We start from the raw sequence: 23,994 nt of genomic DNA, 5'->3' as shown, positions 1-23,994 counted from the left end.
CTTAGTTTCTGTTCTTATTATTATGATAAAAATCCTTTAACAAATCAACTTAAAGGGAGAAGGGTTTACTTTAGCTCACTGTTCAAGGTACATTTTACTGTGGCTGGGAAGTCAGTGTAGAAGGAGCTTAAAGCAGGTGGTTCCATCATATTCACATCCATTCAGCTCCCTTTCTCCATTTATACAGTCTATGATCCTGTGTAGGGAATGGTGCCACCCAAAGTGGGCCTTCCCATCTCAGGTCCCACAGGTTCCCATCTCACTTGATTCTAGATCCTGTCCTGTTGGAAATTAACATGAACCATTACACACTATATCCTAATATTTTCTCTGTGTGTGTTCATGTGTATGCCTGTGTATGTTGAAGCCAAAAATTAACCTTGGGCACCTTTTTTGAGGTGCCATTTACCTTTGGTTTTTTGAGGCAGGATCTCTCACGGGCCTAGTACTTGATTTGGTCTGACAAGTTGGGCAGTAAGTTTCAGGGATCTGCTTGTCTTTTCTACATTGAGATTACTAGAACACCATGTTCTAGATCTTTTATGTTAGTTCTAAGGACTGAACTCAGGTTTTATTGACTGAGGTATCTTCTCACTCCATGAGTTTTACATTTTCTGCTGAAGAAAATAAAACATGGGAAAATTACATAGCCAGTTTTAACCAGGTCTTTTAGATGTTGGTGGCTGCAACAGAACTTGATTCAAGAGTTATATTTGACCCTTTAATTGCTTCTTATAGCTAAGGCAGATGACATCGTTGGCCCTGTGACCCATGAAATCTTTGAAAACAATGTTGTACACTTAAAGTGGCAAGAGCCAAAGGAACCTAACGGTCTGATTGTGCTGTATGAAGTAAGCTATCGCCGATATGGTGATGAGGTAAGGACTCTAGGTCTTGATGTTGTATGGTGTGATTCTTGGGGAGATGTGAACAAATGTCTACTCATTCCAAGTAGGGACCAGATGACAGACTAAACTACGAATACTACCAAAGTCTAACGTGGTGAGCCAATGCCTTTATATTGGTGGTTACTTATAGTAGTGTGGGTGTGGGCTTACTTATAGGCACAGAGATGACTCAATGGCAGGTATATCATCAAAAGCCCATTTCTCAGCTTGAATGATAACTCATGAAAACTGAAATCTTAGAGCTCTCTGAAGTACTTTGCAGGCAGCTTTTCCAGTTAAGAATCTCCTCTCCTCAATAGTCCTTCTGCCTGTTTAACCTTAAGGAAGATGAGACCTGGTGAATCCCAGAAGTTTCAAGGACTTCCTGAGACTTGTGAGCGGTTGACTTCCTGAGCCTTACAAAGTCTCCCTTTAGAACTTTCTGAGTCTTAAGAAACTTCCTTCCAGATTGGAATGTTTTAATATGTTGGAAATTACTATACAATACTGGACAGGAACTTTCCAAGTTTCTCAAGTTATCCAAAGCTTCCCACATCAGATGCTGTGTTATTAGAGTTCAACTCTTTGATGCAGCCTTCCCAGGGAGATGGATAGAAATGCCAATTTAGAATCTTTTATTTCTTTTATCACTTAAACTTTTTCAAAATTAAATTTATTTATTGAGTGTGGAGGGGTAGGGGAGTGTGTGGCCATGCCATAGCCTGTCTGAAGAAGTCAGAGGGCAGTTTTTGAGAGTCAGCTTGTTCCCTCTACTGTGTGGGTTCTGTGGATTGAACTCAGGTCACTGGGCTTTGGTGCATGCGCTTCACTCATGTAACCATCTTTTCTATGTAGTCTTTCATCGTATCTGTGGCAGGATTTTCAGCTGTGTCCTTCAAGCTGGATGGTGGGCTGCTCACATTTCTGTCCTTTATCACAGGATGATGCTCATCATACTTTAGAGAGAAATTCATCCCACTCTGGGAATGCATCACTTAAATCTTTCTTATGTACCTCCTGCTACACCAGTAACTGTGAGGGTTGATGAGAGGGTGCAGAGACAGTAAGATCCCAGGAGAAAATCTAAAATTGTAGCTAAGCTATCAGAAGGAAGACCATGAGCTGACACTCAGTGACATTGCAGCTGCCTCTAAGCTGCCAGAGAGACCCCACCCCCCATCCTCCATCTCCCACCCCCTGAGAGCTGAACACTCACCTTTCACCAGGGTGTTACAGGTATGGAACAGTACTCATGTTTGTGTAGCTTACTAAGTCAGCTGAAGGCAACATGAGCCTTATGTAAATGTAATTGTGAGCATAATTGTAATTACAATTATGTAATTGTAATTATAAAACTTTATAATATCAGATGGTAGGCTGAGTTTGCCTATGTGCCAGAATTTGCCCTTAATATAGCAAAACCAACTTCACAAAACATTCAAAGTTCCAGTAAAGTATAATAAATCCTCAAAAGTAGGTAGGATTCCTCTGAGAACCCTTTCTTCCTTTTGGCACCCAAAAGTTTATACTTTACCAGTGACTCAGAACATGGTGTCAGTACACATGGCCTATGGGACAAATCTGCAGTCTGTTTTTCCTTCCTTCCTTCCTTCCTTCTTCCCTTCCTTCCTTCCTTCCTTCCTTCCTTCTTCCCTTCCTTCCTTCCTTTCTTCCTCCCTTCCTTCCTTCGTTTCTTCCTTCCTTCTTTCCTTTCCAAGACTTATTTTTATTTGTGTATACCTCATGTGTGTAGTGTGAATATGTGCCACTTTTGTGCAGGCACCTAGATCTCCTGGATCTGGACTTAAAGGTGGTTGTAAGCCTTTTAATATGGGCAATGAAACCAAACCTGGGCCTTCTGCAAGAACAAGTGCTCTAAACTGCTGAGCCATCTCTCCAGCTTCAGCTTCTTTACTTTTAATCAAGTTTTCCTGCTCATTTTTCTGTTTGTGTATTTTGTTTAAGTATGTATATGATGTGTACTCTTTGTGTGTTGATATGTTGTTTTGTGTGTTACGTGTCTGTGACTCTGCGCATATTTGTGCATTACTATGTATCTGTGTTTCTATGTGTTGTGTGTCTTTGTGTGTATGTCTGTACAATGTGTGTCCATAGAGAGCAGTTATCTCCAGAATTTTCTGTTGCATTCCTTTCTTGCTCTACTCCTGGAGGTATCTGTGGTAATTATTTCTAGCCTTAGAGACAGGGCTCCCTTTGAGCCCTCAGCAACTATCCTGGGTTTCTGAAGTTGTTTATCTGTCCTTTTCTGCTTGATGACTCATTCAATTGAGAAAAAAAAAATCTTAGAAGTGAGTTATTCGCCCACCTCCTGCTACCTGGTTCAACTCATCTGTTTCTCCTTATAATTGTCATATGATGAGCACAGGACTTCTTACACTTTCTTTCTCCTCCATACCCTGTACCTCTTAAATGTTTGCCAGCCCTGTTCTCTGCATGAGAGGCAAGTGATGGAACTGGTTTTGGAATTTTGGGTTTGGTGATTACAGGCTTTACCAAGTTATTCCCCAGGCAACATGGCTTTCCTCCTAATGAGCCCTGGCTTTATCTTTGGCTACATGCTTATCAGAGGTGCCTCCAGTTTATTTATGTCTGATTCTAATAGATCTTTGGGGGAATGCCAACTCTTCTCCTCCTTTTTGTTTTTGAGACAATGGCTGGCTTCCAACTTCTCATGTAGCCAATGTAAGACAGACTTGAGCTTCTGGACTTCCTGACTCCATCTTCCTATGCTGGTTGACATACATGTGCATCAACCTATTTTATGTGGGGCTGAGATGGAACCCAGGGCATCATGCATACTAGGCAAGCTTTCTACCACCTGAATCACTGTTCCATTATTGTTTTCCTGACCTTTTTATGAAGCTGGAGGGTGGGGGGAAGGAACACTATAGGAGGGAAGATCTTTTGTGTTTGTTCGTAGACATTAATTCTATTGCTGCATTTAATTCTGATGAGCCTGGGTGGTCTGGGAAGTGACTGAAACCATGGAAGTCTCTTCATTGCCTCTTGTTTTTGACTGTGCTGGATTCCTCAACAAAATACCCTACTGTGGTGGATGGGCAAGAGGAGAAGTTTTAGAGACAAATGGTTCTGTGTTCAGGGGCTAGCTCTGTGTTGTGTGACACAAACAAATGTCTCTTCACCCTAGATAGAGCACTGAGGACAGATTAAAAAATGATCCTACTCAGGTTTAGCTTAGTGAAACAGTGGATTTATTGGGGTTACTTATAGAAGCATGGGTCACTCAAGGGAAGCTCCATCACCAAGAAACCAGCTCCAGCATGATAGCCACTCAAAAGCTGCATCTGTCAAGCTCCCGATTGGCTGGTTAGAGATCCTCCTTTTCCCTGCATACTCATTCCCAGATCTCTGTTTGTTTTTTGTTTTGAGACAAAGTCTCAGTGGTGGGTGCTTAACTAGAATATACAGTGTGAGGCTGGGACATGGCTTAGGGATAGAGTCTCTGCTGCAGAGCCTCAGGTGAGAGGTTGGGGACCTGGCTAAGTAGCAAAGAACTGTCCTCCAAATCATGAGTTGGAGACCATATTGAGCTACATGAGACCCTGTCTCAAGAAAACAAAAGCATCACCCTGATCCTGACCATAAATAAAAATGGAAACAAACAAACAAGCAACTTCTCAAAGCCTCTGACAGGTTAGACTCTTCTTCCTTTAGCTCCCTCCACTTCACTTGAGTCGAAGCCTAACTATAATGTCCCACCTGGGAGGCATGTGCCCAGGTGTGCAAAAGTCAGCTAACCATCTTCTCTTTTCTTTCAGGAGCTGCACCTCTGTGTTTCCCGGAAACATTTTGCCCTGGAGCGGGGCTGCAGGCTGCGAGGGCTCTCCCCAGGAAACTACAGTGTTCGAGTCCGGGCTACCTCTCTGGCAGGAAATGGCTCCTGGACAGAACCCACCTATTTTTATGTGACTGATTATTGTAAGTTTCCATAGTAACCTCAAGTGATTGGGTCAGTGCTTGGTGCTGTAGGAATTGTAGAACAGTTTAGAGAATGATCCTGATGGAAGCTCTAGGTACTTTAACTTTGAATCAACCAGAAACTGCAAAATGACCAGCCTTAGGTTTGCCAACCCTTTCTACCAACAATTCACATCCTCATCACCCACATAAAAATATGGGCATGCTCATACTCAATGTGTAATCTCAATTTGGGAGGATGGAACTAGGCAGTTCCCTGGGGCTCATTGGCCAGCCAGTCTAGCCAACTGGTGAGATCTGTGTTCATTGAAAGATGCTGCCCCAAAGAATAACTTGAAGGCCAAGGAGGGGGATATGAGAGGGATTGAATCTGGGTAAGGGAAATTGGAAATGATATAATTATATCATCATCTTAAAAAGAAAAGAAATAAAGAGAGAAATGACCCAGCACTCAGGAGGCAGAGATAGGCACAGTTCTAGGCTAGCCTGGTCTGTATAGTGAGTTCTGGGCTAGCCTGGTCTGTATAGTGAGTTCTGGGCTAGTAAGGACTGCATCTTGTCTCAAAAACAAAACAAAACAAAATAAAAACGATAAAAAGACAACATAGAACATAGAGAAAGATACATGATGTAGACGTGTTGGCCTCCACAGGGAAGTAGTACATATGTGTATACACACACGCACACACAGACATGCACAAACACACACTAATAATAGAAAAGAATATCTACTTTAAAATAATAAATCATTGGGGTGGATATGATTAAGAAACATTGTATACATGTATGAAATTTTAAACAATATATTAAAAGTTCTAAAAGAATTTAAATTTTTTCATAATTTTTTTCAGAGAACCCTTTGTCCTGATTCTAGCCTCCCTTCTCTTAAAGAACAAGGGAGGAGGTGGGGACACACAAAGGGATGTAACCAGACCACTGTCATTTCTTGAATCTCATTCAACCATCAGCATTTACAAACACATCCTGTGGGCTAGGGGCCAGCAGGTGCAAGAAAACAGTTTGTTGTCAATTCACAGGGAAACTCAAAGTAGTTTGTCAGGACAGAACTGGTAACAGATGTCATGATGAAGCAATAGCCAACCCTTGACATATGGGCTGGGAGATGGCTCCCATTGACCAGGAAGCCTCAGGGATCAGCCTGTCTCTGCCTCACCAGTACTCTGAATGCAAGTATGTAACAGCATGTCCAGGTTTTACACATGGTTTTTATGTGAGTCTCTAACTCCTCATGTTCACGATACAGGCATTCTATTGACTTAGCCATCTCTCACCACTTTTTCCTTTCAACTTCACATGTTTTTAAACAAACAAGCAAACAAATAATAAGCAAACATGGGTCCACTATGTGCCATTGAGTTGCCATTATATGCATCAGGTGTGGGGCCATCTTCTGGAATGAGGAGCTTCTCACTGACCATGTCCCTGAAGACACTTCCTCTCCTAGCAGGCATCAATTACCAATGGCTCCCACATGCTGTGAGTTCATGTATTCAATGGCCCTGTCTTGCTTGGAAATATCCTAGGATTTTGCTTTATAGCCCAGGGTGGCCTTGAACTCATGGTCCTTCCACCTCAGTCCCCACCCCTACACCAGGTGGTGCAATAACAGGTGTGACCCACAACAGCTTGCCTTTAATGGTGTAATTTTTTTAATATCAATTCATTTTGATGTTAAACATGTACCTTTTTATTCTGTTGCAGTAGATGTCCCATCCAATATTGCCAAAATTATCATCGGGCCCCTCATCTTTGTCTTCCTCTTCAGTGTTGTGATTGGAAGTATTTATCTGTTCCTGAGAAAGAGGTAAGTAAGGGGGTATGGTGGCAAATGGCTAACATATGACTCTCTTGGGGGAAAAAAAAACCAATAACTTAAGTATTGAGTTAGACAGAGCCAAGTTTTTTATAAGTTTTATTCATATAGGATATGCTACATTGCAATTAAGGTAATAAGTTTACTGTGTAATATTATAATATACTCTTTATTACAAATTCTCTTTGATTTGTTGATTCTCCCTACATCCTTTCATTGATTTATTTTTACCCAGCTCTTGGGATCTGCAGCTAACTTAGAGTTGCAACTGATGAGCAAGTATAGGTCAAATATGTATTGCTTACTTTCTTGATGCTGTGATAGAATATCTTGAGAAAAAGCAACTTTGGTGAGGAAAAGCTGATTTTAGCTTACAGTTCAGTCCACTGTCAACCGGAAGACCTGACTACAGGAGAGTGAGCACAGGTGTTCACAATTCATCCAAACACAGGAAGTAGCGAAAGAATAGAAAGTGGCCCTGGGGTGCAAAATCGTCAAAACTGGTCCTCAGTAGCATACTTTTTCATCCAGACTCCACCTCCTAAAGGGCTTAAACCTTCTAAAACAGCACCACCAGAGGCAGCTATCTTTGTCTTTCTATGTCTAGATTATTTTGCTTAACATAGTAGCTTCCAGTTCTATCTTTGTTCTGTTTGCTCTTTGGCTATATAGCCAAGGTCAACCTTGAACTTGTGATTATTCTGCCTCAGCTTCCAAAATACTAGGATACAGGAGTATGCTAATCCACCCCAGGTATAAATTAGCATACTTGGCTTGATTGTTGTTGCTATTATTTCTTTCTTTCATTAAAGAGAAGACAAAAATTAAGTAAGGCATACATATTTGAAAACTACAAGCAATGCCTCTGGCTAATCAGGTAAATTTTAAATAGTAGCAGAACACTTTTTTTTGTGTGACATTTACTATGTCATCATTGCAGAACTGACATTCTTTTAAATTCATTCTGCTTTATTGTTCTAGGGTCCTTTCTGTAGCTATGATAAAACATTTTCATCCAAAGAACTGGGAAGAAACCATGGAGGAAAGCTTGCTTGCTGTTTCACTGTCTGGTTCTTGCTCAGCTTGCTTTCTACACTTGATCTTAGCCAAAAGGCAGAGAAGCGATTCAGCTTGCTTTCTTACACAGCCCAAGACCACCTGCCAAAGAATGATGCCCCCCACAATGGGCTGGGCTCTTCTGTATTACTGTTTAACAAAGTCACACTCTCGTAGTTATGGCCACAGACTAATCTGCTCGAGGCAATTCTTCAGTTGAGGCTTTTCCTCCTAGATGACCTTATGTTGTGTGGGGTTAACAATGAAGGCTAGCCAGGACACTAAATGACATTTTTTTGTCCCTCACTTTCTCTACTTTGGACAAAATGTAGAACAATACATTCCTGATTTATAGTGTTTGCCTCTTTCTAGTGTCCAGAATGCCATGGGATGTTCAAGATGTTGTATCTCTCTTTTCCTCCTCTAGGCAGCCAGATGGGCCAATGGGACCACTGTACGCATCTTCAAACCCTGAGTACCTCAGTGCCAGTGATGGTGAGCACCACTTCCTTCTTTGTGGGAATCCAGAATCCAGTCCTTGGTTTTCTTTACCATCACTGTTAAGTCAGATCTGAGGATAGGCTAGCATCACAGGGAGGAGGGAAACTATCCCAAAAAGGATGGAGAAGCCCCTTGAGTGATAAGCTTGCCCATCTGCCCTTGCTGCAGAGACTCTGCTATTGTGGGATGTTAGGTCTGTTGTCTAGACCTGTTTGGGTAGTTCGATATCACCTACAGGACCTTCAGGCTGGAATGTGAGACTAAAATCCTAGTGCCATAGCCATAGGAGTGTGTGAAAGGTCAGGGCCAGAGACCCACCACCAAACTTGTCATTCTTACTATGAAGGTGGAAATTAGAAGCTATGACATGATACTGAGAGAAGAGAATTAGAGACAATAATGTTGAGGAAATGATTCAACAGGTGAAATGTTCACTACCCACATTTGAGGACGGGGTTCGACCCATAGTGCCTATATAAAAAGCTGGGTGCTGTGATGTGTACCTCTCATTCCAGCAGTGAGCAAGCAGAGATGTAGGGCTCAGTGGCAAGTCAGCCTGGTTAATCTGTGAGCTCCAGGTTCAATGAGGAGTTCAAGAGGTGGAGAATGATCAAGAAAGATACCTGATGTCAACTTCTGGCCTTCACGTGCATGAGCACTTATGTGTACCTGCACATAAATGCATACACAGGCACAAATGTACATACACATATACACAGAGACAAATGAAGTGAAGATAGAATCGGGCAGTTAGGCGCTGGGTGAGTGCTAAGGACACATAAGCTGCTGGTAGTAGTTGAACTGATGCTTATGGTAGGAACTTAGGATTGACATTCATACCACTCGTTATTGCATGATAGGGCAGAGTGGCCTCTAGAGAGAAGGCATGCCTGTTTTTCAAGAACTTTGTTACATGACAGTCTCTTCTGTAAAGTACCTCTTGTAGTACCATCACAGTTTGACTTTCAAGGCATGAATGTATTTGACCTGTATTTGGCCTTGGATAGATAACCTCATTTACTTGTGTGTTGATTGACAGGCTGAGTGGTTCCAAGGAGTAGCCACTGTTACTGGTTAAGTCTCTCCTTATATGTGGTTTCTCTCCTGGTGCCCTTCCTTAGCATGCTGTGTGGGTTCCTAACAGTAAAAGTGGACTACAAAGCATCTTCTAGCTGAGTTCTATGAATCAAACAGAATCAGAAGGCCATGAAGGAGTCCAGAGGATAGGGATCTACCACGTTCTAACAAGAGCTGCTAGGCATTGTAGACATTTTCTTTCCCAGTTTATTTTAACCTATACCCTTTCTTCCACTATTCTATTGGTACTTGGTCAAAGAACTCCAATGGGAAGTATCTAAATTATTTTTTGGTAATTACTGTGACAAAACAATTCACAAAGCAACTTGAGGGAAGAAGGCTTCATGTGGCTCCCAGTTGGCGGAACTTGCCTCATGATGGGCAAGTCTTGGCAGATGGCCAATTGCATCCACAGTTAGGAAGCAGAGAGTAGTGAAAGCTGGTGCTCAGCGCACTTTTTCCTTTTTATTTAGTCTAGAATTCCAGCCAATGGGATGCTGCTGCCCACATTTAGGGTGGCTTTTTCTACTTCAATTAACTTTATCTAAAAACTTCCTTCATAAATATTCCCTAAAGCTTGTCTCCTAGGTGATTCTAGATTCTATGACATTCACAGTATTAACCATTTCACAAGTAGGTATCATGCAGTAGCAGGGATCTAGAATCAGACAGGAAAGATGGGGATACAGCATCATTTTTGTACTTCCTAAGTAGGATCCTGACCCAATTATAGCTCATCCCCTAGCCTCTGCCATCTTTTTGATGGTGGCAGAAGCTTGTCTAGTTCTGGGTTGTATACCCAATGCCCAACAGAAGTCTTGAGTTACAAAATGAGTAAATATATGTATGTAGATCAAGAAAAAATTGTGGTGGGAGGTGTCTAGGGGCCCTTAAGAGGTTGGATGGCAATACTGTGTAGATAAGTGAAAAGTAGTGTTTCCATCTTCTGTGTACGTGCCGGACGAGTGGGAGGTACCTCGAGAGAAGATCACCCTCCTACGAGAGCTGGGGCAGGGATCCTTTGGTATGGTATATGAAGGCAATGCCAAGGATATCATCAAGGGTGAGGCAGAGACCCGTGTTGCGGTGAAGACTGTCAATGAGTCAGCCAGCCTTCGAGAACGGATTGAGTTCCTCAATGAGGCATCAGTCATGAAGGGATTCACCTGCCATCATGTGGTGAGTCTATCTGGGATGGGGCAAAGACTTCCTTTCATGTTCCTCATTTGCTCTGCCTCCACGGCCTATAACCACCCAGGATACTGGGTGTAGACTGGTGCCCACTCCCCATTCCATTAAGCCTCCCGTCATGAAGAGGAGGGGAGGTGATAACTCCCTTCTGAATCTCCTCTTTTCCCAGCTTGCTCAGAATCAAACTCTATAACTGTTCTATCACTTCCTGGAATCTTCCTCTGTATTTCAGACTTTCCCATTGACTTTTTTCCTCTTCTGAACTTCTCTGTAACCCTTAGTTGCATGGAAGTCCACCTCTTCATACCTGCTCTTATTCTTCCTGAAGCCAAAACAAACCTTCCCTGCCTCTTTGTTCCCTGAGTAGGCTCTTTATTTCTAGTTGAGCCATATGTTCTTTTATCCTTATCAGGCATTTTTAGGGCCACCTTTTGTGTGATGTCTACTGCAGACAGGTGAACAAAATTTATTCACCTCTGATATGGTATTTAGACCAAAGAAAGGACTCCATCAGAACTCCATTGGAGAACCAATGAGGTTATTTCAATTCCTTGCAGGAGTATGTGTTCACTTATAGGAGTATGGACAACATGCATAGGTAGCTACATCACCAAAAAAACGCACCCTCCTGAGTGATGGCTCATGAAATCTGGAATCTCAGTGCTCTCTACACAACTTACAGCAGTTTGAGAGATCGTATAATCTATTCTATCTAAAGCTTTTACTACTAATATAATCATGGAAAGGGTTGGTGGTCTTGTGAATCTTATTAATTTTTGGAACATTCTTAGATTTATAAATCATTTACTTCCTGAACAATGTAAGTTCTCTTTACTTCCTCAGTCTTAAGGAGCTTCCCTCAAGGATGGAAAGCTTCAATTCAGAAGAAATTGCTAGGTATCAGCTCCTAAATGCCTTGCTCTTGCTGACACTGAAGCAGGTTCTTGACCTCCCTCTTAAACAGTCTATTGCAAGGAAGACAGTTCCCAAACTAGTAGTGATGTATTAGGAGAAAAATGCTGGCAGAGGTTGAAAAAGGGAGAGGAAGAAGATTGTAGTCTATTTGAGCAAAGTCTTAAAGGACTGAACCATGTGTACACAGAAGGAAGGGACCAGGGTCAGGAGAGCAGGAACTGCAAAGGTCCGGAGGTAGGAACGTGGTTTATGTACTGAGAAACATTAGCCAACTGGGATTTGCTTGAGATGTTCTCTATATGAGTGGGTCTGTTTGCTCCCTCATATTAGGGCTGACTATGCTCCATCCAAACACAGGTTGGCCTGTGTGCTATAGACACCAGACAGAGAGCACATTTTGAGTTGAAATAAAACCTGGACCCTTTTCCAATCACCTCTATGCTTTTTCTGCAGGTCCGTCTTCTTGGGGTGGTATCCAAAGGCCAGCCAACGCTGGTAGTGATGGAATTGATGGCTCATGGAGACCTGAAAAGTCACCTCCGTTCTCTGCGGCCAGATGCTGAGGTAAGCTGCCTATAGGCCCCTAGCAGGGCACCTGATCTTAAGTATACCAACTTCGCTAAATGCAAACCCATGTTTTGACTTTAGAATAACCCTGGCTATACACCCTGTAAGAGATGATTTAGATGGAATCAGAGTGCTAATTGCAACCCATGTTTTGACTTTAGAATAACCCAGGTCGCCCTCCCCCTACCTTGCAAGAAATGATTCAGATGACAGCAGAAATTGCTGATGGCATGGCATACTTGAACGCCAAGAAGTTTGTGCACCGGGACCTGGCAGCTCGAAACTGCATGGTTGCCCATGATTTTACTGTCAAAATTGGAGGTGTGTCTTAGAATCTGAGAATCTGAGAGAGAGAGAGAGAGAGAGAGAGAGAGAGAGAGAGAGAGAGAGAGAGAGAGGAGAGAGAGAAAGAGAGAGAGAGAGAGAGGAGAGAGAGAGAGAGGGGAGAGAGAGAGAGAAAGAGAGAGAGAGAGAGAGGAGAGAGAGAGAGAGAGGGGAGAGAGAGAGAGAAAGAGAGAGAGAGAGAGAGAGAGAGAGAGAGAGATTGTGTGTGTGTGTGTGTGTGTATTGTGTATGTATTATGTATTATAGGGTGTGGGCGGCATGGCAGATTCTGGGGTTTTAAATTCAGGTCCTTATGTTGCCTGAAAAATACGTTTACCCACTCTGGGCATTTTCCCAACCCAGAAAGCTAACATTTCTATTCTAGTTTCCTTTTTGTTTCTATCAAAAAATAAGTAAGTAAGTAAATAAGTAAATAAATATAACAACTTGGGGAAGAAGGAATTTGTTTCACATTATAGTCTGTCACTGAGGGAAGTCAGGCAAAGAACTTGAAAAGAAACCATGGAAGAATGCTGCTTGCTGGCTCATACTTAGCTAGCTTTCATATATAGCCCAGGAGTCTCTTCTAAGGGAATGGTGATGCCTATAGTAAGCTTAGCCCTCCTATATCAATTAACAATCAAGACATCTCCCACAGACATGTCCATAGGCCAATCTGATGTAGGTAATTCTTCACTGGAATCTTTTCTGTCTGGTGACTCTAGCTTGTGCTGAGATGACAGTTAAAAATTACTATAAAACTTAGTACAGGTTCTGACAAGACCAAAGGTTGAGTCAGAGAATGTAGAAGAAAGAAATGCAGAAGCAGATACTAAGTGGCAAGAATGCTGCTTGATGTGTAGATAGGATGGGTATAGAGAGACTCAAGGACAGTGAGCTGTGAGGTTAAGCTGAAAACCAAGAAGCAGGTATGTAAGAGCTTTGTAAATCATAGGATTTGTCTCTCCTCTATAAAACCAGTGAGAATCAGGAACAGGCAAAGTCCCATAAAGATCCTAATACTCCCCCCCCTCCACACACACATTAGTTATGGAAGCAGGTAGAGGCAGGAAGATCAAAAACTCAATGTCATCCTCAGCTATGTAGCAAATCCAAAGTTACCCTGGAATATGTGAGAGCTTGCCTCAAGAGAGAACAAAACCAATGAGAACTGGAAGGAGCATGCTTCTCTTCACATAGTCACCCTTGCGTAGTAGGATGTTGCCAGGTTGGAGGATGTACAGGGGAGATATGGAAGTGAGCCTAGACTATGCAAGGTCAAGGAGAAGTGAAATGGATTAGAGAAAGGTGTAGATGCAGAAAGGCTTGCTTGCCCACAGTTTAGGAGTGTCAACAAGAGGCAAGGTCAAAAAGAGACCCCAGGTTGAGTTGAGGGAGCAGCAGATTATCTGGATAAAGGAAAAGGGTCTGTTGGGACACTGGGGAAGGAGTAGGTGGGAAGGATGGCAGCTCCTATTCTCCATCCACACCCTCCATACACCTCAAAAATCCCCTCTTGGTGAGTTTGCCTGCCACACACGGGGCCTCTGGTGGCGCTTCGAGGGGTGGAGCTCTCAAGATACTAGAAGGATGACCTGAAAAACTTGTGTACTGTTTGTTGTCAGACTTTGGAATGACAAGAGACATCTACGAGACAGATTACTATCGGAAAGGGGGCAAGGGACTGCTGCCTGTGAGGTGGATGTCACCTGAGTCCCTGAAGGATGGAGTCTTTACTGCTTCTTCCGATATGTGGTGAGTTATGTACTAGGCTTGATCTCCTTCAGGTGTCCCAGTAATGTGCTCATCAGGAGGTGATAGAGCAAAGCCTGCCTTTCACATATAGAAATGAAGGTTTGTCTGTCTGATGGTTACCTTTATGTATTGATTGAGGATAGTCTTAGAAAAATTTACTCATGAATTACAATATAAATCAGTGTATGTGTGTGTGTGTGTGTGTGTGTGTGTGTGTGTGTGTGTGTGTGTGTGTGTGTGGTGTATGGTGTGTGTGTGTGTTATGGGGGAGACCATGCTACAGCACAGATGTGGAGGTCAAAGGACAGCTTGTGGGAGTCAATTCTCTTCTCCCACCACCATATGGATCCTGGGTATCAGCTCAGGCCATCAGGCTGGACAGCAAGTGCCACCTACTGAGATATCTTGCTGGCCTGCACATCCAGCTCTTTACGTGGGTTTTGGGCATTGAACTCAGGTACTCGTGCTTTGGTGGAAAGGACTTTGCCAACTGAAATATCATCTTAGTCCATCACTTGTTCTATTCATTGGTCAATAAAGTTCTAGCCAGCCAAAAGGGGTATAGATGAATGTATTTGAGATAAAGACTACTGTACGTTTTGTTGGCTTCTTTGTTTACTGCTCTCAATTGTCATTGGCAGGTCCTTTGGGGTGGTCCTTTGGGAAATCACTAGCCTGGCTGAACAACCTTATCAAGGCCTGTCTAATGAACAGGTGTTGAAATTTGTCATGGATGGAGGCTATCTGGATCCCCCTGATAATTGTCCAGAGAGACTGTAAGTATGGAAAAGATATGGAACATGTGAGGATTTGCACATTACATATGTTTTGTGTCTGTATATTTTAGGTACATACTAATGGGTTTGGTTTGCAGGCCTTATGCCCACACATGTTTATATAGTATGCCTTTACATCCAGGCTTGTATTTGCATATTGTATCTTGGATGCCCACTTTCATTTTCACATGTGCCTACATGTGTGCTTATGCTTGCGTATATGTATGCCTGTGCATGTGTCATGTAGTCTACATGTATACATTTGCATATCAAATCCATTTTAAAGATTTATTTTTATCTTAGGTATATGAGTGTTTGCCTACATGTATGTTCATAACATATATACTTGATGCCCAAGCACTCCAGAAGAGGGTGTTAGGTCCTCTGGACCTGGAATTACAGGTGGTTGTGAACCAATACATGGGTACCAGGAACTAAACCTTAGTCAACTTCAAGAGAAGCAAGTGCTCTTAGCCACTGAGCTATCTCTTCAAGCCCCTTAATTTTTTTTTAATGCACTTATGTGACCTGTGTGAACATACATATGTGGAGGGCATCATCCTTAGAAGTAGTATTCATCTCCATTGAGACATGGCCCTTCATTGGTATGGTGCTCAGTGATTCAGCTAGGCTGACTGGCCAGCTATTGAGTCCCCAGGATCCTCCTATCTCTATCATCCCAGCCCTGGGATTGTAAATGTGTACATTTTTAAAAATTTATTTATTTATTTTATTTGCATTGGTGTTTTTCCTACATGTATGCCTATGGGAGGGTGTTGGGTCCACTGACAGTTGTGGGCTGCTATGGAGGTGCTAGGAATTGAACCTGGGTCCTCTGGAAGAGCAGCTAGTGCTCTTAACCGCTGAGCCATTCTCTCCATCCCTAAATGTGTACTTTTTTTTTTTTTAATGTAGGCTCTGAAGATCTAACTCAGGTCCTTGGACTTGAGGGATGAGCACTTTATCAACTAAGCCACCCCTCAACCTTGCCTACCAAATCTTTATAAAATATGTGTGTTTGTATCTGTGTCTCCATGTACATGCTTGGATTTGTCTTATATTTTTATTTATCTCTTTGTATTCAGAATTTTCTGAACATTGCCTCATCAGGGCCCTCTCCTAATGAGAGCAGTTTGTAACTGGTTGAGAACTGGGGAATTTATCTGTGAGGATTCGTTTTGTCAACTTGACACAGTCTAGAATTGTCATTGAGGGCTTTTCTAGACAACACTGGCCCATGGGCATGCCTTTGGGGATTGTCTTGATTATGTTAATTGATGTCACCTACTATCGCACTGTGGGGGGCACCATATCCTAGGCAGAGGGTCCTGAACTCTATAAAGTGGAGAATGCAAGCTGAGCAAGCATGCATGCACTCATTCTCTATCTGCTCTTGACTACACGTGCTGTGACTGTGACGAGCTGCCTTAAGTTCCTACCGCCCTAACTTCCCCATTCTGATGGACTGCAGCCTGGAATTGTGAGGGAAGATGAGCTCTTTCTCCCCTGTGTCTTTTATTGGAGCATTTTATCATCGTAACCATTGGAATGGAAATTAAGGCCATGGCAGAGGTTCACAACCTTTCCTTAAAGATTCTGTTGTAAGTGGTGAGAACACTGTGACCCTGTGTGGTTGAAGCTTGAATATAGCCATAGGCATTACGTAGATGTGTCGATGAGACTGTATGTATTAGTTACCACTGCTCGGGAATACCTGAGAAGTTCTACTTAAAGGATGAGACACCCAACTGTGGCTCACAATTTCAGAGGTCTCAGTCCATGCTCATTGGGCTCCACTGCTCCTGGCATTTTCTTGTGAATGAGTTGGAAACTCGCTCCCTGTGTTTAGCCCATATAGTTGTATCCTGCCAAGGTTCAAGGATACCTCCCTGAAGGGTCTTTAAGCCTAGAATGGCTGTTGAGTAGGTCTCTGTAAGTGAAACACACCAAACGCGGAGGCATCAGAGACGGGGATGCATATTGTGATAAATAATGTACAATGTCTGCCCAGTTTCTGTCCTTTTTAATCTCTGTTGCCATAGTGAAACCTGACCAAAAACAATTTAGGAGAGAAAGGATTTAGTTGGATCACTGATGGGCAAGTCAAAGTAGGAACTCAAGCACCTAGTCACATCACGTCTTCTGTTGAGAGCAGAGAGAGATAAGTATATGGAACCTTGCTTGCTTGCTCTCAGTTTGCTCTCATGAAGTTTAGGAGCTCCCTGCCCAGGGTGTGGTGTTATCCATAAAGAGTTGAGTCTTCCCAGATCAATTTACAATCAAGACAAACCCCCAGAGGTATGTTCATAGCCCAACCTCATCTAAACCTTTTCTCATTTGGGGCTCTTTTCCCAGTTGATAGCTTCTTGGGCCCATTATGTAATCCCCCTCACCCATCTCTTTCCTCTTCCCTTCCCATTCCTTTCTTTTCCTATTTCTTCTTTTTCTTTCTATTTCCTCTTCATTTTTTCCTCTCCTCTGCACTTCCTCTTCCTCCACTGAGCATTGTCCCTCTTTGTACTTTTTATTTAGAGACCCTGGTCTCAATAAGGTGCCTGGCCTGAAAGTCATTCTAACCTGACAGACCTTGAATTTACAGTCCTCTTACCTCAGCCTCCACAGTAGCTGTGATAACAGGCATGCACCACCATGTCTGACTGGCTTGCTTTTGAAAACCATCTTTCAGTCCCGCTAGAATTGTTGATCCAGCCTTGACTGCCATCTATGCATACAGCCATAGCCAAGGCAAGGACTACCACTGCTTGAATGTGGTCTATAGTGGGGCAGTACAGGAGGGAGCAGCCTGACTGCATCTTGAAACTTATCCACCCTGGTTCCTGTCCCCACAGCACTGACCTGATGCGCATGTGCTGGCAGTTCAACCCCAAGATGAGGCCAACTTTCCTGGAAATCGTCAACCTGCTCAAGGATGACCTCCACCCCAGCTTTCCAGAAGTTTCGTTCTTCTACAGCGAGGAGAACAAGGCACCGGAGAGTGAGGAGTTGGAGATGGAGTTCGAGGACATGGAGAATGTCCCCTTGGATCGTTCCTCTCACTGTCAGAGAGAAGAGGCTGGGGGCAGGGAGGGAGGGTCCTCTCTGAGTATCAAACGGACCTATGATGAACACATCCCCTATACCCACATGAATGGGGGCAAGAAGAACGGGCGTGTCCTCACCCTGCCAAGGTCAAACCCTTCCTAACAGTGCCTTCTGGGGAAGGATTCTTTTCTTTCTTTCTTTTTTAAAACTCATCAGTAGTTTGACTGCCTCCAGGAAACTCAGGATTATTAGGACTCTACCCAGATGTGAAACTGAGCTCAGAGATAGTTCATACACATTTCTGTTTGTCTTTTGACCTGAAAACACAAGCGTGATCGCCAACCCTGCGAGCCTGTGGTGGGCTAACTGTGAACCTGGAGGGGTTGGGCTTTCCGGATTCCCTTCCCTGCCCCCGTGGCATCAAACCATGATTTTGTTGTTGGTGGTGTTGTTTTCCCCATAGATTGGAAGAATGCACCTGTTTTTACAGATATTTTTCTTTTTTTTCTAGTGTCTGAGTTATAGTTAGTTGTCAAAGACACTTTATTTATAGAACACAAGTCAGAAAGTAAAGAAGAAACTGACAAGAAAACAAAACAAAACAAAACCTGACCTATAGAACCTGGCTCTAGAATTACATGCTTTGCAGGGTTGGGCTTTGAGAAGGTTTCATTCATCTGAGAGAAGGATTTTATTTTATTTTAGATTAGTTTATTTTTTTCCTCATTCACAAAATCAGTTCCTCAAATTGACCAATAGCTGCTGCTTTTGTATTTTACTTTGGGGAAGGGTGTGTACTCCTAAGTGTGTGCTCATCTGCACACCTGTGTGCGTTTGTGTGTGTGTGTGTTGTGTCCAGGTTAGAGAACACAGGGTGGGGTGGGGGGCTGTGTGTATGTAAAATATTCTCTGGACTGATGCTTGGTGAATTGGCTCATGAAGCTCCTGCTGCTTGGAGTGGGTGACCTCATATTGTCCTCTTCCTTCTCATGAACTTAGAGTCTGTGCCCGCGAGAGATTCTTCTCAGTCACGTCAGAAGTCTTGCTCAGGTGTCTTCTTCCCCTTCCCTTTGGTGATGTTTTCCAAAAACAGAGGGAGGATTATTTGGTCTGGATTCATTGAGGATCTTTGGAAGACCAAACAAAGCAAAGGGGACACACACACACACACACACACACACACACACACACATACACACACACTGTAGAAGGAAGTAAGACAACAATTTTGAGAATATATTTGTAACGTATTTAAAGCTTATGGAATCTCTGACATGAGCCTAATAAGTTATTATTTCCTTGGGAGCAGGGGAAGTGGTGGGCACATCTGCCTGTGTGGGGAGACAGAACAATACGTGAGTGGCCTCTGTGTTTGGTCTTTGAAACACATATTTTTCTGGGAATTATACCACATTAGCTGCTAGCCTTTTAGGACTTGGGGAGTTCTCATGGAGTTTGTGGGTAACTGGATTTTTGACTGGTTCAGATAGTAACATTGACTGGATGTTTCTTGCTCTGATACACTGGTGGTTGCCTGGAGCTGAGATGGCCTTCCAGAACACCTGTGTTCATCTGGGTTCTCTCTGCTTGTGTACCTCACTTCTTCAAGGCCTACACTTTGCTCAGTCATTGTATAAACATACTAAACTCAGATCCAAAAGACCAGTGACACAGATGGACTTTGAGAACACTAAGCAATATGTAAGGAGGTGCACCCTTCGGATCCCTGTTGATCTCCTCCGCCTTTGGGGAGCCTGGCTATACTTCTCCACACTAAACTCCCACAGCTGCTCCTGGTGCCCAGGGACGTCAGCTTGGGCCAGATGTAGTGCCTGAGTCTATTTCTCAGGTGCTTATGTTTCAGTCTCTAGAGATTAAAATCTGGAGGAGAAAACATCAGAGACTTTCTTCTCACCACCAGGAACTCATGAAAGGATGTGAACTCACAACTTCTCTTTGCATAAAACCACAGCTGCTCAAGTAAAAAGAAACAACTATGGTGAACTGAAAATCCTCCCAGAGGTTCTTTCCTACGTGCATTTCCCCACAAATATTTGATACCTTTCTTCTCCCCTAGGAGATATGAGATAAAGACACACTGGCCACCCCAAAACCCTCTTGATTCTTGGTTGAGAGCACAAGGAAATGTAAATCCTGGTCGCCAATTGTTGTCGAACTTATATTAGAAAAATTGTAGCATATAAAAATGTTACCAGGGAACTCAATGATTGGTATAGGAAGCAAGAGTTACAATTACTTTTACCCAAAACACTTTGCACATAGAGGGTCTGTGCATCAACGGAAGACACCATAGGTCTGGATATTTTTTGTTTGTTTTTCTTTTTCACAGTAAATTTGTAGTGATGCTAGACTAGCAGAAATTTTCACACCTTTCTAATTCAAAAGGTTTCTTATAGTACGGGGGAAAGTATTTATTTTAATATATAAAATCACTCTTGAAAATCACTTTTGTAAAAAAAATGGTATGCATGTAAATTTTTTTTATCAAGGAAAAATAAAAACAGGTGAGTGTGGGTCATTTTCTTTCCTTCTTCTCAGTACAGTCTACCTCAGTGTCTTATTTGGATGTGGTTCAGTAACAGATGTTGAGGCTTCAGGATTCTGGCTGAATCATTCTTGGAGTTGGGGAGCTGTGTACCTGTTGATTTTTGAATGCCAGGGACGAAGAAGAATTTTGAAGGAGAGAGTTGGGATTAAAAAGCTAGAGCCTTCCTGTGAACCTGGAGTCTTCTTGTTGCTGATATTCTTCTGAGTATAACCTCAGAAAAAAACCTATCTAAAAACCCATCTGTTGATTGCACACTCCTCACACACAAGCCACAGTTCAGTTTGTCATGATTTAGCCTATTTGAGAGGCCCCTGGTCTAAGGTCTTTTGGTGAAAAGTGGGTGTTCCTTTTATTGATGAGGCTGTGAGTCAGCACCTTCAGATCACATGAAATCCCCCCTGGACACAAATGCAAAGGGAATCTGGGTTCTCTGACCATTATTTCTTACCCTGTTTAGACCCATGAGGTGGTTTGTGAGAACCTCCTACACAAGGCCTGCTACAAAACCTATCAGTTTCCTGAATATATTTTAAACAGTAAAGTAGGAACCCTATGCTGGGGTTTGGTTGACTTTAAGCTGACACTGTTTGGCCTTGTGCAATCTTGAGAACTCTGAAAACCAAGGCAAGGCCAGCATGGCTCCTGGTTTCAAGCTTTGCCATACTATTTCACTGTAGGACACTGTCCTTGAAAATTTACTCTTTTCCATCTTTTCTGGAAAGGTGCACTAACTTGGGTGACCCTACTAAAAAGGACTCCACTAATTACATTTTGATATCTGCTGTTGCTGGGAAGGAAACAAGTAGCTACTGGGTCATGAGACTCATTTTGGTTTCAGACGATACTAGCTTTGTAAGAAAACAATCTTGAGACCTAGAAAATCATGGCTCCCCTGGGAGTTTGTAGTGATGGATGTGAGAGAGAGAGAGAGAGAGAGAGAGAGAGAGAGAGAGAGAGAGAGAAGCAACAAAACCAAGTTACATTGATATTGATACTTCTTATTGTGTTTTGGAAGATGTCTCATTATTTTAGAACTACTTTTATGATCATGGTGGAAAAACATGCAGTTATTTCTTCCAGAATAGCAGTGGACATGTTTCCTTTCTGGTTAAATGATGTCAAGCACACATCAGGAAATGTTCATGTACTTGGAGCCTTTCTAAATATTTCCCTGTCATTTGAAGCTAGCTTGAAGGGAAGAGCCCTGATGTCTTTCTGGGTTTAGGCTGAGCAGTTTGGGAGAGTGTGGAGACTGGCAGGAAGAGCTAAACTGTATTCTGTGGCAACTGGGAGTGGTGCCACCAACACAAGTAAAAATTACCCTTACTATCTTATCAGGACAGACGTTCTACCATGCAGAGTGATTACTGGGTTTAGGACTAATTTTATTTGAACCCCACCATAACGCTGGCCAGTGGGCAGTATCACTGTGAGAGTCTGGTCCATACTGGTGATCTTGGTAAATGAATCATGGTTGTTCTAGCAACGGTTCTTCTACTTTATGATAGGTGGTTTTATTCCAGATTCTAGCTGATGAATTCTTGACAGCATAGGCTCTTCAAAAATTATGGCTTTGTTGGACATGGGAAAAGAATAGTGCTAATTTTGTGTAAATGGTGCACATAGCATATAGTCATTTTTAGAAATCCTTCCAGAATATTCCTCAGAATATGAATTTATACGAGATGAAGTTGGGGATTAGGAATAACAGATTATTGCTTGCTGTTTCAACTACACAAAATAATATGATGGTCTTTTAAGAAGCCATGACTGAACATATATGCATCTTCAGATAATACTCAAGAAATAGTACTTAAGATAGCACTCAGAAAGTACTCAGATAGATCAATGAGTATTTGAGCTAAATTGATACCAATCAGAATAGTGAATTAATCTCTGGTCAAATTTTTATCTGTATGTGGGCTGTTTAAAAAAAAAAACAAAATGAAACAAAAACTTGTGAAAAATCAGATCATGATCCTAGAACCCTTGTTATTATTTGAGAAGAAAGGAAGGGCCCTCAAATGTGTGTGTGTCCATTCACATGTGCAGAAATGGCTTGTTTGGACCTTATCCTTTGTATCAAAGTTGCTACTCCTTCCCCCTTCATGTGCCTGGGTGGCTGTATCCCATGTGTCAACAGTGTGGGATCAAATGTGCCATAGCACTGCAGAAAACACAGAAACACAAAACCCACCCAAAGCACAGTGACATTTTCCTACAAGAGCCAAGTAGCATCATGTACAGAATATGCCTTTTTGTGTGGGGAGGGGAGGGACTGAAATTGTTCTGCATGTATAATAAAGGCCAATTACTTGTTTATATTAAAATTTGGAATAAATTATCTTGAGACTATTTTTTGTGTAATATCCAGGTTGGTCTGGGTGGGGCTCTGGCTTTGAGATTTGCTATACTAAGGGAAAGCCTATATATTTGTGTGTGTGTGTGTGTGTTCATATATGCAGATACACATGTGTGAGTGCTCATGTGTGCAAGTGCACATGTGTATATATATGTATGTAAGGATAGAATCCAGAGGACAGCCTCAGATATTGTCTCTTAGGAGCTGTCCACCATTATTTTGAGACAGGGTCTCTCATAGATGTCTAGCTACTGGACTCCAGTTATCTGCCTGTCTCCTCCTCTGCCTTTCTAGTGCTGGGATTTTAAGTACATGCCACCATATTGACTTTTTTAAAAAAACATGTTGGTTTTGGGGTTTAACATTTTTAAAGGGGCTAACAAGTGCTTATGGCCACATTATCATTCAAAATGCATTTAGTCCTACTTCAGAAGACCACAGACTCTTTTACAGTCTCAAGACTCCTTAAAAGTCCAAAGTCTCTTCTGAGATTCATGCAATCTCTTGACTGTAATCTCTATAAAATAAAAATAAAAAGGCAGATCCCATACTTCCAACATACAATGGCATAGGATGTATATTACCTTTCCAAAAGGGAGGAAGGGGAGTGCAGTGGGGAAATATTGGATCAAAGCAAGTCCAAAAACCAGCAGGACAAACTCCAAATTCTACATCTCTATGTCTGATGTCAAAGCAGTCTTCACATCTCCAACTTCTTTCAGCTTTGTCAACAGCAACCTACTTCTCTCTCTTGGGATAGTTCCACTTCCAACCTGCAGCTTTCCATGGCAGGTTCTCACAACTCTGGCATCTGTGACATCGTGGGATCTTTATTACAATCCAGATTTCACCTTCATAGCTTCATGAAATGATCTGTCTGCGCCAGATCCCCTGGAGCTCCCAGGGACTGGACCACCAACCAAAGATTACACATGCAGGGACCCATGGCACTGGCCGCATATGTGGCAGAAGATAGCCTTGTTGGACATCAGTGGGAGGAGAGGCCCTCAAGCCTGAGGGTGTCTGATGCCCAAATGTAGGGGAATGCCAGGGCAGGAGGATTGGAGTGGGTGGGGGGGGGAGCACCCTCGTAGAGGCAGAGGGAAGGGGCACAGGATAGGGGGTTTCTGAAGGGGAGACTTGGAAAAGGGAAAACATTTGAAATGTAAATAAAGTAA

General features: G+C 42.6%; 1 protein-coding gene across 3 annotated transcripts in view; it reads left to right on the top strand.

Moving 5' to 3' along the window:
- Positions 1-22,809, top strand: part of Insr (insulin receptor) — a 127,183-nt gene extending 104,374 nt beyond the window's left edge. For 2 of the 3 annotated variants that reach the window (XM_031338862.1, XM_031338860.1), the window contains 10 exons: positions 739-878; positions 4,688-4,847; positions 6,570-6,672; positions 8,165-8,232; positions 10,250-10,494; positions 11,875-11,985; positions 12,150-12,309; positions 13,938-14,067; positions 14,709-14,843; positions 17,693-22,809. In XM_031338862.1, coding sequence (XP_031194722.1) covers positions 739-878; positions 4,688-4,847; positions 6,570-6,672; positions 8,165-8,232; positions 10,250-10,494; positions 11,875-11,985; positions 12,150-12,309; positions 13,938-14,067; positions 14,709-14,843; positions 17,693-18,047 — 1,607 coding nt within the window. In that variant the 3' untranslated portion in view covers positions 18,048-22,809. The remainder of the gene's footprint in view (positions 1-738; positions 879-4,687; positions 4,848-6,569; positions 6,673-8,164; positions 8,233-10,249; positions 10,495-11,874; positions 11,986-12,149; positions 12,310-13,937; positions 14,068-14,708; positions 14,844-17,692) is intronic. The other variant, XM_031338861.1, reaches the window with a different exon arrangement.
- The last annotated feature ends 1,185 nt before the right edge of the window (positions 22,810-23,994 follow it).

This window comes from Mastomys coucha, unplaced genomic scaffold (assembly GCF_008632895.1).
Source record: "Mastomys coucha isolate ucsf_1 unplaced genomic scaffold, UCSF_Mcou_1 pScaffold22, whole genome shotgun sequence".
In the NCBI taxonomy this organism is placed as follows: domain Eukaryota; kingdom Metazoa; phylum Chordata; class Mammalia; order Rodentia; family Muridae; genus Mastomys; species Mastomys coucha.
This window is presented reverse-complemented; position numbering and strand designations above follow the sequence as displayed.